Source organism: Mchenga conophoros, linkage group LG11 (genome assembly GCF_057382185.1).
Source record: "Mchenga conophoros isolate Kocher_MC1m ecotype Shallow Benthic linkage group LG11, M_conophoros_male_GT1.1, whole genome shotgun sequence".
Lineage (NCBI taxonomy): Eukaryota > Metazoa > Chordata > Actinopteri > Cichliformes > Cichlidae > Mchenga > Mchenga conophoros.
The window spans coordinates 36,128,166-36,148,023 of record NC_140536.1 but is presented as its reverse complement, the minus strand read 5'-3'; the positions used below and the strand labels follow the sequence as shown (position 1 = coordinate 36,148,023).

Here is a 19,858-nt window from a genome sequence, read left to right as displayed (position 1 = left end):
GCTACTCTGTTTCTGTATATTATGCTGCTATCCTCCTCTAATCCAATATATTTTGGATGAATTCCTTGCACTGTGTACTCCCTGCCATGTATTTTAATGATTTTAAACTATGATTCTGCTAATACATGATGCTGGGTTATTGTAGACAAAGCTACCGAGCGTTGTATGTGATTAAAACAGTCAAGCTGCAACAACAAAGTGATATACATGGTTTTATTTTAAGTACTTTAAGTACATTTTGAAATGATGTGTATGCTAGTATTTAAATGAGGACATGACTTTTACTCGAGTCACGTTTCTTGTTCCTGGAATAGCCCATGCAAACATCGCTCCCAGAGCACGGATGGCTTTTTTCTTCTCCTCCTGCTGAACAGCTGATGATAGCACCACTGAGTTCAGGTTTTAAAGATTAATGAGAGTCTACAGGATGTTGTGCTTTATGTTTGTGTTTAAGTGCTGCCTTAATTTCTGAATTCATCTCCAACAGTGACACAAGCAAAATAGAAAGTGCTTGTACTGTAGTTATGCTGTGATATGAGAGTGATGTAAACTCAATTTACTGCAAGAGGCCAGATGGTTGGAGTGCCAGTGAAAAAACAAGTTAACCCAGTGGTTTTCAAATAAACGTACACTTTAAAGTAATCACTTTGCTGCTGTGTATCTGAACATGTTACTTTTTTGTGTCGTTCACATTTTTACTGTCAGGCATCATATTAGGCCTGTTTAGACCCAAAAAGCCAAGATTACGTTGCTGTAAGTTTAAAGTAAAATATTAGATGGCAAAACAAATCTTTAATACCTCAAAATCTCTTTTTTTTTTCAAAACTTGAAATGGCCCCGATTCTTTTTCCACACAGGATCCCACTGAAGCTTGTTTTGGACTGAAGCTGATGCTCAGGTAAAATTACTTCACATCACACTTCATACACCTGTTACTACAGCGGTTAGCAATACACTTTTAATGAATTAAATAACTGTGGTTTTCATTTCACTTGGGACCCCCGGAGAGCCCTCAGGGACCCCCCAGCTCCATGGACCCCACTTTGCTAGTGATTGATACACTGACCTGTGCCGGGCTTTCCATGAATTGATAATTTAATTAAAGTGGCATCCAGGGAGCATCATACAAGCCTTCCTCAAGGCAACTATAGCAGCACGACTGCCATCATCAAGCTGTACAGATGGCCCAGTTGAATGTTGCAGTCAGTTTAATTCCCTGCGATCCCAAACTTGTTCTAAATACAAACAAAAAAACACAAATTAAAAACAACTCGAGTGTACTGCCGAAAGATATTCTACAGAGCTCTTGGTGGGTTTGCTTATCATTATGTAACGGCTGAGCATGAATTTTACATGACCTATGTTACTGAGCTGTAAATGGTTTGTTTACATCTGTAACATTCATAAATGATGGAATAGGACTCTGGGTCACTCGAACGCATCGTGACACTGTGATGTAGACTCCTCTGGTCTTAATGCTGTACCTTATGGGTGGCATATTAGTTATATTAATTCAAATAAATTATTTATAAATAATATAGTTGAATCCAGAAAGCACTGAAAATCATTTTTATTAATAAAATATTCAACAATTTCCAGTTTAAAAGTACTTGTTAGGTTAAATGGAAGTATTAAATGGAAGAGTTACGACACTTTTATTAATAAGATTAACAAGAATTCAGGTGGGGGGGGGCAAAAGGTGGGGTGCATCCTGGGCAGGTCATCAGTCCATCGCAGACAAAACACACACCTGCGCGTCCACGTTAGACTCATCAGCAAACCTGCAAAGCACGTCTTTGGACTGAGGAAGGAAACTCCTGCAGCAACAAGGCGGACATGCAAACTGTACACAGAAAGGCCCCACCCAACCGGGAGGTTCACACGGGGACAGACGAGATGACAGCGTTAACCACACCATAATCAGACTGCTCCATAATTAAATACGTCCAAAATAAGATCATTAAAAAACTGCTCAACAGGAGATCATAAAAAAAACTGCCACATATCAAACATCCATAAATGTCTTCTGTTCAAGTTCAAGTTTTTCTTTGATTAATGACAAAGGCTTGATCACCTCTGTTAACTATCAAAGATCCGTAAGAAAAACCAGCAGTTAAGAAGATGGAAGCCAGTGAGTTACTTTGTATGATCCTTTATTTTCTTGTACTGTGCCACTCATGCAGTCACTCGTCTCATCCTGTGTTGCAGCTTCCTTCATGCTTCCTCTAAGCTCATTTTCTTCTGATTGGCTGCCACTCTCAAAAAAATAAAGCAAACATCAGGTGATTTGGGCTTCTGTGCTCACCGCCTGAGCTACCTGCCTGACGGGGGTATTCACTCTCTGAGACCTGAAATGAAAGAATGGAGAAAATATCTGAAAGTGAGTGTGTAGAGCAGTCTGAGCTTTGGGCTCACAGGGATGATTTATCCTCACATTTAACTATTCTTCATATCTATTACTGTAGATATGAAACATGGCTTACATACCTTGCAATATGAAGGCAACCATTGTCATAATTTGGTGTTATATAAATAAAACTGAATATGAGCATCCTCCTTATATCAGTATCTATGCGACAGAAAATAAGGAAATGCATAATAGATCCCTTTACAATTCATAGACTTTTCATTTTACCCTTGAATAAATGTTAAAGTGCATTCAAGCTTCAACTTGAGAGCCATCCGACGTGAGACATTTTATTTGTATCAAGCCATCATCATTTTTAATGAAATTTGACCCAGTTTGTGATTCTGCCCTTCTGCAGATTAAAAAGTACAATCTTTCATTGTGAACAGTAAAAGCAATATCCAAATCACCCAGCTGTCTGCAATACATTCAATAAAATGAGACATTAATGCCAAGAATCACAAGAAGGCCAAGCAGGGCTCCTGAGTTCAAAGCGCTCTGTGAGATCACTGCCATACGGGAAGCGAGCGGTGAGGTGAGCCTTACTCATCACTAGGCGTGTCACTAGCTGTACAGCATCAATATGATTAGACACACAGACGGGGGGAGGGGAGAGGCAAGAGGGAAGGGGGTGGAAATAGGGGAAAGTGAGGCAGAGAGATGACCTAATACCCGTAAAAAGAAATGAAGTCATACTAACCTGACTCATATTCCCAGCTGACACCAGCTCTCCCAATCACAGCATCCCCAGTGTGTTCGTTGACAGAGGTGTGTATGTGTGTGCCGGTCAACAGCTTCATTATGCATGTAAGCTTTTCACAGCAGGTGAGATGACTGTACAATACTTTTGTGATTGATTTGCACTTTTGTGATTGCAGATAGAAATAAAGTCTGCTGTGTACACGGGAAGGCTGAAACACTCGTTGGGTTCTGGACAATTTGTTGGACAAAACAAACACTTTTAGTGAAGCTGTGGAAGGCTAAATGATTAACTGGTAATAAAAATAACTGACATATGAATCAATAATAATTTTGTTGGCTACTTGTGTGTCACACTGCTCACTGAATAAATCCCAGAGCACTGCAAAAAATAAAAAGTAGCACAAAAGAACAAATAAAAACTTCCATTTTAACTTGATCCAGTTTAAATGAGACTGATTTCAAGTTCAAGTCCTGAGCAGCAACCACACAATTTTACAGCTAAATTACCACAAACGTCCAAAGATGCATCACAGACTCATTTTTTAAGTGGGAGGGTCATAATATTATTTTATTCTAAATAAATTAAAGAAACTAAATAAACCAATATTTATGAACACAAAGCTACTTTTTGTAGTTACCCTCTACAAAATGTTCTATTTCTCACCACCAGGTGGCAGCGTGTTAGCAGCAGGTGCCTTCAGAAGTCTGTCTGCGTGCTGCTGTTTAATTGTTGACGTTTCCTTTGAGCTGCCCCAATTTCATCAACATGCTTTTTCTTTTCCCAGGTGTTAAAAAAATAATGTGCTCTTTATGACTGTTTGTGTTTAAAAAAAAAGTCTAAACTGACTCACTGCGCCATCTTTTGGTACAAAGTGGTGTTGCAGCAGTAACGCAGATATTTCTGAGGTCGCAGCTGTCACCTCTGTAAATCGGTTTAGTCAATTTTGAAAGGTTTTAAACTATTTCTCTATAAGGGAATTTTACAGTAATTATCTTCAAAGAACTCAAGCCTCCTCAGAGTTGTTTTGGTTGTCTTGGTTTGTTTGGATTTATTGGACATCAGTATTTCAATGCTACACGTACAGACCTGCTGCAGCATTGCCTGCTCTCAAAAAAAAACACACAAATTAGCAGACGCGTAAAGAAAACTTACAAAAAAAGAATAAAGCAGGGAAGAGTAGCCTCTACATTTAGCATGTTATTTATTCAGCTGATCGTCTTCAGGGCTCTCGTTGGCTTATGAACACAAGATGTGGTATCATTTGCATGAGGTCTTACATCATCCCAGAGTGCCCGTTCACTGTGGCATCAGCACGTGGTGCTTAGCCAACATGTCCCTTTGTGCTCGCAGAAGCCTCATTCAAGTGACAGCGGGGCACCAGAAAAGTCTTGAAAAGGACATCTGGCCGTGGAAGTCAAAGGGATGTCCTTTAGGGATTCTCGGACATGTCTTTACAGCCTTTTAAGCTCGTCCTCCGAGAGAGACAGATACTGTCCATAGGTGAAAGCAATATTTGCATGAGCTCTTGGACAAAGAGATGGGTGTGCAGCACACAAAACCACAGCATCTCCCCAAACATGCCAGTCAGCCTTTCATTAAGCACAGGGAGGAAAAAAGGAAAAAGGAGAAACAGCACTACTGTGACGAACAGATGGTCAAAATCATTGAGTTTTTTATGTGCAAGTAACATGACCTCAGCACTCTGGGTTTCACAAGTATCCTGTAGCAAATGCACACACACACACGCAAGCACAAAAGGACAAATGACAATTGTAGCCTACAGCTGAAAGATGTGAATGAAATCTCGACCTGCTGCGGTCCATTCAGAGCCAGAGAAGATTTCGTTTAGGGTCATAAAGATTATGTGATACAACAGCATCACCAGTGGGCAACACCCAGACTCACACATTCAGGCAGAGATGGGTGTGTGGATGTTGGGGGGGGGAAACACTATCCCAGATCCATGCTTTTTATTGATTGGGGCTCTGGACTCCCAGCAGACCCCTTTTAATGGAGCCAGACGACCTCCTGGACGCTCATTGAAAGGCTGGTCCTCGTGTGGGTGCTTTTCTCCATCACAGCCTCGTTCTCACCCAATCCTCAGCGTTCTCCAAAGGGTGGGGATTGGGAGCAGACCCCCTGGGCCTACACTGTGGTCCTTCATAGATCACGCCATCATGCTCTCCTCCTCCTGCTGGTGCTGTTTTTTTGTTGTTTTTTCCCCTTTTCTCTAACCACGTCGTTGGCTGGAGTGGGGGATGTTTTAATCCTGGCCTCATACCAGGAGTTGTCCTGTGAGTTCTCATCTGCAACACGTCCTTAGGGAACAAACCCCTTCCTGATTGGCACCCAGAGAGCGCGTCTAGACTATGATTACACATGTAAATACACCTGCCGTATCAGTGTGACAGAGTCTTATCACGACACCGATATTGTTTCTATTCTCAGACCTGTTGTTTGGATATTTGTGATTATATTATTGCTCTGTTCTACGTGTTATTAAAAGGCAGAAGGCATTCTCACTAGAGATGCAAAAATATTCATGCTGAAGAGTCACATGCCATGCTCAGCCTGTCACTTAAGACTGTTTATTTCATTACAGCTGCAGCCCAGTTGCAGTCTGGGAAAACACCATGAACGATGGAGAATAAGAAAACAGTACATTAATGGTTGGGGTTAAATGCAGAATAATCTCCACAGTGGGAAAACTATTAGACACATCAACAGACTTCACTGGAATTTTACCCATCAGCTGTTTCTTGTATTTTCAAGTGCTGAACCTGAACTTGCCATGAACCCACAGGCCAAAGATCTGAATTACAAATAAATTATTGTGGAGTGGAAATAAAGCAGAAGAGCAAACATCCCCATAGTTCGCTTTGTCATTCAGGTAGCCTTACGCAACACATCCTCACTGTACAGCCCATATATGCACAGATGGTAAGGACAGCCTGAGTTAGACTGACACTCTGAGGAAGCTGAAAACATGGACATCAGTTGCTGCTCAGCACTGTACCGCGATTCAGACACCAACAACTGACACAACTTAAACAGCAACGTAGAACTTTGCAATAAAATAATTATAAATCTTCCCACTCATCTCATTGGCTTGTTTACTGTGGATATCTGTAAAAAAAAAAAATCTGCTTTCAGCCTCAATCGAATTAACTGAAGTTGCAGGTACTTTGCTGAACCTTGAGTGAAACATGAAACCTTCACAAAGGAGGGAGGAAACCGATCACGTGGGCTGTGATTTCAGTTTCAGGATAATGATTTGATTTCCTATCGCTGCAGTTGGGATCTTTGTGCTGCGCCGAGCTACAAGCGAGCCGTCGGCGTGGCTTCAGTCGAGGACATCTTGGGGAGTCGGCGCGGTTCTTTGTTCGCGGCGGCTCCGTGCTTTAAAAACAACACAAGGGGAAATGCTGTTCTCATGTTCCCCCCACTGCATAGGGTCTGCAACGCCTGTCTGACAACTCCCTCTCCTCACCCCCCAACAGACGCCCCCCCCACCCCCCCGCGCCTCCTATATAGCCTACATAACATCCTCATGCGCAACGGCGCCGGAGACAACAGCGCGGTGACCTGCCGCAAAGCACGGCTACACCGAGGTGGGCGGACCCCCTCCCCCCCCAAAAAGAAAAGAAAAATGCCACCAACTCCTTAAATTCATCTCAGATGCCGCCGCTTTTTTCTAAAACCTCCTCATCATAAAGTTGACATCATCCGTTGAGCGCCATGTGCGCACTGTGCCCGCACCTTTTAATACGCAACTGTTTACATCCCGGCTGCCCGTCCTTACATAAGTGGCCAAACAAAAATGCGGCTCTCGGGCTACACTGCGGCTCCGGAGCCGTACCTTTCCGCTCATGTGATTGCAGTGCGGGGTTGTGAGGCAATGAGGAGCCGAGTCTCTTTCTTTCTGCGTGGAACGCGAGCTGCCACATGTTCGTGAACCTGAGACTGAATGGTACAACGGGAGGGCGGCTCGTTTTGTCTCGGCGAGGAGGGGAAGCTGTGTAAACCAGACTGGGTGGAGCAAAGCATCGCCCAGCCCCATCTGTGTGCAGACGGCCTTGTGTCCCGTTTGCCCGGAGCTCGGAGAGAGACTACTGTACCGAGAGTCTGGCGGATAGAGAGAGAGGGGGCCGGTCTATGGGAGGGGCTAGCGCAAAGGGGGGAATCGAGAGGAGGAGGGGGCGAGGAGGAGGAGGCGGCACGGGTGCTGTTTCTCCAGTCTCTTTCCCCTGTCTTTGTCTCACACACTCTTTTGTTAGCCATGCCTAGCCTGCTGGTTCTAGCAGGGATCATGGAGAAAAATGGGGGCTACGGCAGGGATCTGGCCGGCTCCGGCTTCGGAAGCGAGGGTCTCCTTGTGCCGCCCGACGAGGAGGAAGACGACTCCCGTGCCCTCAGGGTCGCGCTGGGCCAGCTGTCTCTGCTGGGGCTCGGGGAAGGCGAGGACGGCGGCGGAGCCCCAACAACAGGAGTACAGGACCGGAGCAACAATAACAACAACCACCACAACCACACGAACAGCGTCGGCGGCGGGGACACGGCGATTCTGCAAGGCAAGAGCAAGTTGTGCGCCCTGTACGAGAGCTCCTCAAGTGAGACGAAAGGACGAGGCTGCAACATAACAGAATGCGTCCCAGTGCCCAGCTCTGAACATGTGGCCGAGATAGTGGGGAGACAAGGTAAACCGCTGGCTCGCGGGTCATTTTCCCTCCAAACTTGAGCTTTTATCAGACAGCAGTGCATGCGCCCCGCCGTGCGTCCCCGTGTGCTTTGTTGTTTGTTCTCCAACTGTTACCTGGTGTTATTTGACAAAGAAAAGGGAGTGGTGTGTCTGTGTGTGTGTGTGTGTGTGTGTGCGCGTGTGTGTGTGTGTTTTTTCCCTACTCCCCCGAGACATCAGCCAGCCTCCCACTTTTCCTGCTTATATTGTTACAAGTTCTCGTGCACTCATGATTAGAGTCGGAAACGAGGCGTTTCGCAGCTTTAGCCTCGTTTTTCTGGACTAAATTTGCACGAGAGGGAGAGAGCAGGAGAGAGACCCGTTCCCTCCCGGGCGAATTATTCTACATCCACGCCATCAATGTCAGCGCACAGACACACACTGGAGCAGGGAGAGCACTTGCTTCCTTTGTCGTCTGAGACGCGCCAGACTGTTCAAAAAGGCAACGTGCGCCTGGTGTACACAAGAATGTCTCTCGGCGCGAGCCGATGGCCAGGAAAATCAGCGAAATTACACATCTGGCCTCAAAAATCGAGTGGATGTTTTCCCCCCTCTTTCTTTCTAAATTTATTCTGCTCGTTGTTTATGTTGCGCACTGCCCCAGTGACACAATTGGACAATAGAGCGAAGCGTGGTCACCGTTTTTGTTTTTTGGGTTTTCTTTTTCCTCAGATGAGGGAGTTGGAAAGTTCAATTCCAGACACGTTGCAGGTTTTTTTTCTTACAGTTGGAGGTTTTTTCTTGAACAAAGAGCTGAAGTTGAATGACAGCAGCTGTCAAACAAAGGTGTGAGTCGGGGGATGAGGGGAGGGGCGCATTAACACAGTGTTGCTGCTTGGCACACGGGATCGTCTTAAAGGGGTGACTCAGCGAGAAGTTGCACCCAAAGGTGGGAATCCTTCTTTGTTTTTTGGAGGGGGAAAAAGCAGAATATTGATATTGTTTGTGGTTATTTGCAGTTGTGCGGTTGTTTGGTTGCATACATGCTTTTTTCATTGTGTAGTTGCAAACAAGCCTGAACTTAAGTTTAAAAAACAAAGGAAAAAAAGGAGGGACCCTGGTGTTCATATGGAGCACTCATTGGTAACTGCTGTGATGAACCCATGGGTGAGAGGGGCAGGGAGAAACAAGGAGTGGGGGGGTGGGGGTACGGCGTCTGAAAGCTGAATGGGAGTCACGCCTTGGAGCTCAACACAAGGGACTCCTCATGAGCCCCACTTCACTGCACACTCTCAATGCCACATGGTTGTCTGTCAGGATAGGGGAGAAATCAGGGGGTTGGATGGAGAGAGGAGCACAATGACTGCAGGGTGGGTGAGGTCCCATCAGCAAATCCCGATTTATCTGCCAACAAAAACAAACAGGAGTTGTGATAGCTCCTTTCACTGACACTCCCCTTTCTTGCTTCGCTGCTGTAGTAACGTGGCTTTAGTGTGTGCTGCTGAGCCCCCCCACATCTCCCATGTCGGCTCCCATTCTTTACCCTGAAGTGTAAGTTTTGAATTTTAATGGGCTAACCGAAGACAGACAGAGGGTGGATCCAGTGTGCACAAGTGCAGCAAGAGGGCCCTTTAGCCTAGACCAGGAAGAAGTGCTGATTTGGGGTGGGGGGAATTTGAGATGAGCTGCTTTTGATCTGGGCCCTTCGTTAGCTGGCACTACATACACACCCCCTTCCGCTCAGAGCCCGTCTGGTGAATCTGGCAAACGAAGCATCCTGTCTTGGAGAAAGGGGTGGGTATGATTGTTTTCTCCTGTCAGAGGCGCAGGCATTGATTCTCCACCTTACGCTGGAGCTCGTCAGATCACGGGTGGCTTTGTTTTGAATCACACTTCACTGCTAATGCAGCTGAAAATTACGTTTCTTCACAGCAACCTTAATTTCTGGGTGTGATTAATTGGCTTTTGCCTTCTTTGTTTACATACGTTTCTTTCATCGAGACATCAATTTCAGCTAATTAAAATTTAAAATCTAGTTTGAGAGAAAGAATTGTTCTTTGAGCCTTTCGTGCCAGGAGCAGGTCTGTTAGGCCAACGCCGGGCAATGACCGCAGAGTGCATGTTCAAATTTGGGGCATGAGGAATGTTATCACCACCCTTCTGCGTGTACCAGCGGTTCCTGGGAAGCCAGTGCCCCTGAACAAAGTGGGTCAGTGTAGTAGCATTAGGGAGATACTCTGCTTCACCTTCAGGTGTCTTTAAACCTTTTGATACCTGCTGCTGTGCTATTCAGCTGGTTATGACACGCTGCGAGCTCTGAAGCACCTGGACTCTGTTACAGTGAGATCAGGGCGTTTTTTCTTTTTTAAATATGATGTTGTCCAGAGAGCCACAGTGACACAAGGAAAGCACATTTAATGTGTCAATAAAGGAAGAAATCTTAATGAGGAAGCTGGCAGAGTTTGAATACAAACCTGTGTGAGGTTAATGAGGTGTAATCCAAACAGAACTGCTGTGTCTTCTCTTACCATTGTCTTCTTGACCTCAGGTGTTCCTGGCAATCCTCCTAAATAATTACTGATTTATTATATGCCTGTATCCTCCTCTGTCCCATTACATTGTCAGGTGATTCGTCCTGAAATGACATTAACCTGCACTCTTTCACATTAAGAGTCTGCCTTAAAAGCATTTAACAGAGTAAACTATTCCACGCTGATCAGAAACAGGACCAATGCAGAGCAATAAGTGGCCCAAAAATAAAGCATATGTGGGTTGTCTGTATTGTCTGGAAACAAGTTCAAGGAGAGGTCAGAAAGTAATTGCTCACCAGTACAGTGAAAACACATGGCATCTGCCACAGCTGTGTCCACGCTGGCCGGTGCCTGCACCATGCGTCTTAGTAAGTTTTGTTGTAGTGCAAATAAAATGGCCCTCTCAATAAAGACACTAATGATTACACCCTTGAACTCTCATAAATCCTGGTAATTACTCAGCTTTTGCTTTGGCCTCATTAGGTTAAAGTGGTCATAAGCAGCTCAAACATCAGAATTTTCACTGGACATAGCAGAGACGAGCATTTCTTTCAGCTCAGGCTGATCAAGTGTGTTCCTGGTTGTAACCCTTTTAACTTGATTTGTGTCCCCGAATTGAGCCGGCGTGTCTTTACTCATTTTAAAATGTATGTTGGTGTCTCTGCAGGTTGCAAGATCAAAGCCTTGCGGGCCAAGACCAACACCTACATCAAAACCCCCGTCAGAGGAGAGGAACCTGTGTTCTTAATCACTGGCCGCAAGGAGGACGTTGCTCTGGCCCGTCGTGAAATCATCTCTGCTGCAGAGCACTTCTCCATGCTACGGGCGTCCCGCAACAAGCTGGGAGTGTCTTTTAGCGGCTCCCCGCCCACACCTTTGCCAGGTCAGACCACCATTCAGGTGAGAGTGCCATACCGTGTTGTCGGGCTGGTGGTGGGGCCTAAAGGCTCCACCATAAAACGCATCCAGCAGCAGACCTGCACTTACATTGTCACTCCGAGTCGAGACCGCGACCCGGTCTTTGAGATCACAGGCTCCCCGAGTAACGCCGAGCGGGCCCGCGAGGAGATCGAAGCACATATCGCCTTTCGAACGGGAGGCCTGCACGACCACAACAACGAGAATGACTGTCTGGGCCCGAATGGTGGAAGCAGCCCGGCGGGCAGCAGCGGTGGTCTGGAGAGCCGGCTACAGCAGGTGTGGGGGCTGCAGGGGGGCCAGCGCAAGCCACTCACCAGCAGCTACCGCCAAAACTTCTCAGATGCCATGGTTGGAGGAGGGGGAGGAGGTAGCGAGGGAGGGGGGATCTACAACAAAGGCAACTTCTCCAGCTCTGGAGAGAAGCCCTGCTCTTATTTTGGATCTGATGGTACCCAGAGCTGGGGTGACCCCGACTACCCCAAACAGGTGGCCTTCTACGCCCAGCAGCGCTCCAAAAGCTTCGGAGGCCTCCCGCTGCCCCTAACCAGACTCTCCCCTGGCTTACCCGAGTCCTGTGGGGGCGGAACCACCAACAACTCTTCAGTCACCAGCATTGTGCCCATATCCGGCTCACCTCACGCCCAGGCCCGCCGCGCCCACAGCGAGCCCACCTCAGCCGGCGAAGGCTTTCCAGGCCGTCTGCCAGTGCCGGACTCGCCGCCGGCCACTGTGCGGGACTGCATGACCTGCTTTGAGAGCAAAGTGACGGCTGCCTTGGTGCCCTGTGGCCACAACCTCTTCTGCATGGAGTGTGCCATCCGAATCTGTGAGCTCAACCACCCGGAGTGCCCAGTGTGCCACACCCAGGTCACACAGGCCATCCGGATATTCTCTTAAGGAACCATGTCAGTTTTTATCATTAGTTTTGTCAGTGTTTGTTCAATAATTATTTACTGTTATTATGATTATTATTATAATACACATTTTGGTTTTTCAGAAAATTTAAAAACAATCAAGCAGATATTTTAGAAGGCACTGCTTGCTTTACTAAAAAGTATAAGAAATATTTTTAAGTTTTTCTTTTATATATATATATGCATATATATTTTATAAAAGTTTTGTTTATAAGAGAAGTATAGTACCTTGCATTTTCAGTTTTTTGACTGCTGCTGTTTTTCATTCATGAATCACAGTGAAGGCAGAGGTAGACAGTAATGTGAACATTTTATTATTCAAATTTTTTATTTTACCGTGAAGTGGGTTTATATTGAAGGAGGAAGATGATTGTTGAGGTACCCAGTCTGCACCCGACTAACCCAGAAACTCACTGTTGTTATTAGAAGGAAAAAAAAAAAGATTTCTCATTGCACCTTACAATCATCTTGGTCTAAAATAGGATTGTCAATCATACCTTGAAATTTCTGGAGCAGATGTGAAGGTGAATTCAGCCTCGAACTGTGATTGTGATTTGATATAATTGGTCCAAAATATTTTGGCAAAAATGAAAATGTGAATAGATTGGTTCTAGTCAAAAGAAACAAAAAGCAGACTTTTATTTTAGAGTCTTAGAAACCAGATAATCCTAAAAAAAAGGGATAGCTCGTTACATGATTTATTTATACTAATTGGTGGAATTTTATCGGCGTCATTAATCACAGAGATGGATGAAGGCTGTACAAAGTATCAGTAAAAGTCTCTTTCCAGTAGCCATTGATTAAACTTTGGCCACTGCAGTTTGTTGAAAAGATTCAGTAATGCTTGCTCCTCGTGGCACTTGAAAAGCATGTGGTTCCTTGGTTGGCTTAAAGCACTGATTTAATTTGTGAGGCGGAAAGCCTTGGAATTCATCCAGTTGGCTGCTTCTCGATAGCCGTCTCCCCGATGGACTTGTCTCAAAGCCACCTTAACCGCGCTTTGTTTTGTGGTGGTCATTTGGCCGAACAATGTAGGACAAAACACGAGCTCCAGTCAACGAGCGTTTCACTGTAAATAAGGAAGAGAATTAGCATGTGGACAGAAGCCGAGTAAAAATTGTAAAAGTGTTCCCTTAATCAGCAGCACATTAAAATAGTTGACACTGTAAAATACAGTCCCGAGTCAGTAATCCCCACTCTTCGTGCCCTCCGCTAACAGCATTATGTGCGAGCTCTGAGGGGCCTGCTGTCTCCCCTGTAATTAGCAAAGCTGTACAGGAGCAGGTGTTTCATGACACACTGTGGCTGTGACCCCGAGTTCGAGGCCTCGCCTAGCCCCCTTTTCTTTCTCCCTTTTCTTTGGGAGTGGCTTTCATGTCTCCCCCTTCTTACAGTTCGATCGCTTGCTTTCGAAGGCGTCTCTCTGAACGAGGTGTATTGTCTGGGCCCGGTAACAGCGTGGGCTGCAGAAAGCTCGGACACGGCCTGGATCCACTCATTCATAATTAGGCAAATGGGCTGGTCCAGGTGCGGACCGTGTGGCAGGGTCCCGCGGCAAGCCCCTTACCACCCCACCCCGATGTTAGCCAGCACAGAGGGGGCTGGACGGTCCGCGTGCAGCTGGGTGAAGAGGGCCCCCCGTCTTCCACTCCCCCTTGCCCATTCCGCCCCCCTTTTCCTCTCCGTTTCTGCTGCTCCGAGCCATCCCCAGTGAGGAAAAGGGGGGACTCTTTTGTCCCAAAACACACACACACAAAATTTGAATGCTGAATCTGGCAGCGCCTGTGAAATAAGGGGAGGCTAAGGAGAGAAATAAAAAAAAAAATCTACAGCTATCGGGAGACACGACAGTAACACGTTTTTACTGTTGATGTGACACAATTTGAAAATGTTCACCTGCAAAACACAGATTTTACCCCCCACCCTTGCCTTCATTATCCAGCTGCAGCTCCCTGAATTTTGGATGGGGTCCTGTTTGTGTGACGGCACCAGTCCAAATCGAAATTTCCACAAAGCTCCCCCGCCCCCTTTACCTCTGGGCTCCCTCCCCATGTCAGCTCGCTACTGTATGGGACATCCTGCAACTGCCCCTTCACTATGGACACCGAGATTTCAGCCCCCCTCCCCCCCTCACTTGTGTTAAGCTTCCAGAATGAAATCAGACAATTGTAATTGACAGAAAAGCAGAGGAAACGCCCCATTTAACTAGCACTCATGCTGAATCAAATTACACACCCTCTGCGTCTGCCTTAGCCCCAGCCTGGGGATTTCGGAGGACTAGAGGAGAGCGGATGGGGGGTAGGGATTAAAGCTGTTGAATGATGGGGGTGGAGGGGTTTCATTTTGGTTGGAGAAGGAGAGAAGTAGGCTCCAAAAAACACGAGACCCTGCAGATCGTGCTGTTTTATTGATCGTTCGACTCTTTCAGCGAGCTGTTGTCACATGTGCGCCATGCGTGGTGACGACGGTGATTCAGCAGGCCTCTCTCAGATCGCACCGGAGAACAATTAAAACTCGGCTTCCGTCTCAAATAAAAAGAAAAACCCGATTAAAAATATCAAATTGTGTCTTCAGGCCACAGAAGGCCTTTCCTTTAAAAACAAACAAAGAACAACACACAAGGCAGACCACTCGCATGAGGTGTGGACTGCAGGGAAAGCACTGTACTCGGGGGAAACCCTGAAATCTGTCAGACGTAGGAACAAAGAATAGTTAGGATTTTATGGATGGACAAGTTGCACAGTGGTTTGGCCTAAGCTTTCAACGTCACATTCAAAGCAGTATGACACTGTTCTTTGAACTTCGTATTCTGTTTTTTAAAAATGTTTTATTTTCTGCCTTAATATTTTTTATGAAATATTGCCATTACTTTGGCGTACAAGGTAGCAACTTTGGCCTTTGATTAGGGGTGTAATAATTCTGAGAGTGCGATACAAACGAGTATGGCGTCGCAGCTCCATCTTCCCATACTGTGATGCCCACGTGGAGCTGATAACGCCTAGTTTCGTTTTTTGTGATCCAATGGTCTCTAGCAAAAAGAAAAAAACCCATCCCCCTCCCCCCGTTTTTTGGCATCTGCCCTCGAACCGAACCGTGATTTTGGAGAATTGTTACACCCCTACATTTGATACTACTGCTACTCCCTAAAACAACCTTTAAAGTACTTATTTTTGGAGAAAAAAATAAGAATGTGAATCAAACTGCTTGGGTGGGGGATTAAAGGGATTCAGGAAATTAGGCTTTTTAAACACATTACATCAAATACAGAGTAAAGCACCTTATTACAAAACACACGCATCTGATTAATACCAAACCGACCGCTGATGGTGAAATATATTTCATAGAATCTGAAAGACATGCACATAAGGATTCCCTATCATTTTTGTTCATTGTGTTATGGTGGTTCTTGTTATTCTTAATACTACAGTAGTACTTAGTGGCAATTTGGGAGACCTCTCATCCATTCAGTCAATGCTGTTGACTTTTGTTTCGAGTTTTGCACTGGTTTAATGAAGAGAGGGCTTATTGGAGATTCTCCCAGTTTAGACGCTGTACAACTTAATGAGTACTTTTAAATGGGAAGGCGCTCTGAGCATCTATGTAAATACAGTATGTGTATCAGTTACAAACATCCAGACAAAAGCCTGCTTCGAGTGAGCTTTGGATTATTTTTTACAAAGTGTCGATGTTTTAGCGTAAGGAATTCAAAACGTTTGAGTTTAGGGAGAGTAAATCTTTTATATATGCGTCCCATCATCCCATTTACTATAATAGTATATTAGATAGATCCATACATACGTGTAAGAATATTATTTAAACTTAGTATTTCATCCAAATATATAGATGAAAAGTTAACCAGACACTACGTTATTATGAAGTCGCTGATGTATAAATCCAATCTCCAATAAAAACTCAAATGAATAGTATGTGTATTAAGCTAACCCCTAATGAAGAAAGAAATCTGTATGTATATTAGGACGAAAAGCAATAATAGGACTATACTGGGACAATAAACAAGAGGAGCCGGCTCAGTTCTTTAAAAAAAATAAAATAAAATTAGGATAATAACAGTATATTCTGTCTTATATTTGCTTCAATCTCCTTATAGATTAATGTCAGTGTAGAAACACAGGCGTGATGAATTGGTGACAGCTTCGGAATAAGTAATTGCTCTTGTTGTGTTCATCATCAGGGTCATTTGTTATTTGGATAATCAATCAATCCTCAGAAGCACTGAAAACTGTAGATTCTGCAACGTGGAGGAAATCTCACTGTGTGTAAAAATGACAAAAGCGTCCGGAGCACGAACAGCACGAGGTCTGACCTGTTAGTGAAAGAGCAGCAGCTGCTGGCTGAACTTGGGACAGGCTCGTGTGTGAGGGCTTTGGTCGCAAACAGAGCGAATGAACAAACGGCAGTGAGACGGGACACGCTGTCTACACGTTTAGATTTTTTACACTTGATGCTCTTTTTTAAAGTCTATACGGGGCAGGCGTAGAACTCACAGCATATCCTGAGATGACTTTTGTTTACATTGTAATAAGTTCTGGCTCTGTTTGTTTTGCACCACCCGCTTTTCATTTGCATTATTTTTGAAAGGAAAAAAAAAAAAAAAAAAAAAAAGAGGGTCAGACATAGCCAAAGAACAAAAATACAAGGAGAGCTAACTTATCATTTAACTTATTTTAGAATAAGAGTTTACTAAATGAAGAATAATCTCTAGTTAGTTTACCCAAAAGCCCAATTAATCGATATCGGTGAAAACGAAGGCATATCGTGTTTCAGTGTCGTTGGATTAATACTACAGAGACACCACTAAGAGACTTACTTCTCCCCAAAGAGAGCAGCTTAAAGCACATCCTGGCACTTCCTCAGTCTTTTGTGTAGTTTTTCTATGAGTTTGGTTGTTGGGAAGAGGAAAAAAAAAACCCAGTTCAGGGATTTTCTTAATCTTTCTGAAAAAAACTAAACAAAACTTTGCCAATCTTGTGACAAAAAGGTAAAAAAGAAAATTCAAGTAGATGGAAAGAATCGTGCGGACACTGACAAACCAGCAGAAATTCACAGCGTACGGGATTACGCGTTAGTTCAGAGAGCCATTCGCCGTATCCTAAAGTTTAACTGCATGCTAGTAAAAATATAGTACAATAGGTAAGATTTATCAGAAAGGAAAAGTTAAGATAAAGGATTCATCAGCCTGATACCTGGAGTGTATAAAAAGCTTTAAGACCTTAAAGTGAGCATTGGTTTAAAGTCGTATATTTACCGTGTAGTTTAACTAAGTGATACATAGTTTAATTATGATTCTTAAGATTATGCTAAAGTGTAAGTTTCATTTGTCCAGCTCACCCAGTATGAAAGACATTTTAGCCAAGCGGAGGTACAGAGGGGTGGGGGCGACTCCCGTGAGATTTGATTCATTAAGTTCTTGTTAGTATTATTTACAATATTGTATTAAGCTTACTATTATAGTAATGGTAGAAACTGTTGATGTTTTTCTTCTCTTGATATAAAAAGGTCTTTATGCATTTATGTAGAATCCCTTTTAAGGAGTGATAGGAAATCCTTATTTTCAATGGATGCACTTAAACAGTTGTACCAACCTGTCTAAATCACACATTGAGCAAGCAATGCATTTGAATGTAAACGAAAAAAAACAACAAAAAAAAGGAACAAAAAAACCTTAATGCACTCCTTATCTCTTAGTCAGTTTTGCAAGTGAGCTTTAAGTTTGTTTGTTTTTTGGACAGAATTTGCAACAGCTTTTTTTCAACGTAGACTATATTTGAGTTCTTCCACATACATTTATAGAAAGTAACTTAAAATGAATAAAAAAACATATTACAGTTTCTCAAATCTATTTTGCTAACATGGGTTATTATTTCATAGAAAGCAGAGGAAAAAAGTCAGTATCTGGATGTTATTTATGAAAAGTAAAAAAAAAAAAAATGAAGCAACATATTTATGAGTAACCTCAAGACATTTTGTTTTTTAATTAAAATTACAAGAAGTTAATATATTTCTAAACACAGGGAAGTCAGTTTCTACTAATAAGTAAAAATGAGAAAAGATGTTTAGAAGTTTTATTTATGAAAGTTACGGGAATGCGTTTCGTCCGTTTACTTCGTGGTGAATGACGTGAATGGAGCGAGAGTTCTCCGTAGCTTAAATTTTAACTTCAGACATGCACTATTTCAACACCAGTGCATTCACAATGGAATAATTACAGAAAATAATATAATATTTTTTAGAATTTGGAGATATTTTAGTCACAGAGCATCAATTTTGTGCCTCAATTCTATATTTTTCCTGCATCAGCATTCTTTGTGTGGTGCTGCTTGCTGTAACCCCCTTCTCCCCTCTTCAACTAACCCCATGTTACTGACTGAAACACATTACTCATTTCCTCTGTAATCTAAACTCGCTTTTACTTATCAAACGTTTAAAAAAAAAAACAAAAAAAGAAAAAAAAAAACGTTACAACTGCAGCGCTTGGGATGAATGAGCAGCTGTGACCCTCTCGCCAATAGGGCCACACACAACTTGTACACACTTTCATTCATACTTTTTCTACATCTGCTACTCAGACAGTTTGAGATCAACGACGAAGGAGCAAAGCTTTCTCTTATGGGTTAACTAGGTGAAGTTCAAGTGGCAGCATCTAGGAGGGGACAACAGTGCACTGTGTAGTAGATCTATGTAACTAGATGCACACATATACACACACACACACACACACACACACACACACACAACAGATTCATTACCGTGCTAGTTTGCATGTATGTTGTATGGTCACTTAGATGGGAGAAATGGTGCAGGCCTGACTAACACTTGGGCCATTTCTCCTCTGTAGATTTTCATAGTTGGAGCCTCTTTGGAAAGTGGAAAGTTGACTTGAGTTTGGAGCCAGACAAAGTCCATTTCAGTCCCCACGTCAACGTTCCGGGTTCCCCGTTTAGTGATGAAAGATTGCTTGTGACACGCAGGAATTAACTCAAAGTTCTTGGTTTGTAAAAGACACGATACAGTTTTAAAAACTTGGCAAAAATGATGCACGTTTTCTGCTGCATGTAGAGGTCGGGGACTGAAGTGGCGCTCGCTGGTGAAACTTGCAACCGTTTCCAGAGAGGCCGATGCAGTCTGACAGTTTGTCTTTGGTAGCGTTTCCAATTTTTCCAGCACAGTAGAAGTGTTTCATACCGGTCTAATAGTGGTTGTAGTGCATTAGTTTTTGGGCCAGCATCAGCTGGCAATAGTTTCTGGTTTCTCTGTGAACAGTGAAGGAGGGCTGCCACTGCGGCCCTCTGTGGCTGACCGTCAACTTTGATGGATGGGAAAAAAAATAAATAAAAAATAATAATAAAGAAGTCTTTGAACTCTGTTACAGTGTGCCATGCCCTACAAGGCATGTGATATTGCAGGTTTATTTCTTATAGCACATGCTTTTTTGTGAATTACATTTTTTGGAGACATTTTTATTATTATAATTATTATTATTATTGTATCTGCGCCATGTTAGTTCTGGTTCTTTGTTATTTTTTCAAGATTCAAGATGTATTGTAAATGTTTCTAATAAAACAAAAATGAAATGACCTCCAATCGATACCAGTCGTTTTTTCCCCCCTTTGAAACGGGAGTTCTCAATTGTCACATTTTAATTTCAGCGATCAGAGGAACGTGTCATTCTAGAGCACTGTGCAA

General features: G+C 43.7%; 2 protein-coding genes across 2 annotated transcripts in view; one reads left to right on the top strand and one right to left on the bottom strand.

Moving 5' to 3' along the window:
* Positions 1 to 2,171: 2,171 nt before the first annotated feature.
* rab11al (RAB11a, member RAS oncogene family, like) overlaps positions 2,172 to 19,858 on the bottom strand; it is a 32,310-nt gene continuing 14,623 nt past the window's right edge. The window contains exon 6 of the transcript XR_014894462.1: positions 2,172 to 2,348. The gene's annotated coding sequence lies outside the window, so the exon portion shown is untranslated. The remainder of the gene's footprint in view (positions 2,349 to 19,858) is intronic.
* mex3a (mex-3 RNA binding family member A) lies at positions 7,320 to 19,751 on the top strand. Its single transcript, XM_085292695.1, has 2 exons — positions 7,320 to 7,807; positions 10,987 to 19,751. The coding sequence occupies exons 1-2, from the start codon at positions 7,390 to 7,392 to the stop codon at positions 12,135 to 12,137; spliced, it is 1,569 nt and encodes a 522-aa protein (XP_085148821.1). The 5' UTR covers positions 7,320 to 7,389; the 3' UTR covers positions 12,138 to 19,751.

What these genes read in the sequence shown, in the direction of transcription:
- mex3a (XM_085292695.1), top strand. Translation starts at nt 7,390, where the DNA reads ATGCCTAGCCTGCTGGTTCTAGCAGGGATCATGGAGAAAAATGGGGGC. An exon ending in CGAGATAGTGGGGAGACAAG is followed by an intron (nt 7,808 to 10,986) that starts GTAAACCGCTGG and finishes GTGTCTCTGCAG; the next exon opens with GTTGCAAGATCAAAGCCTTG.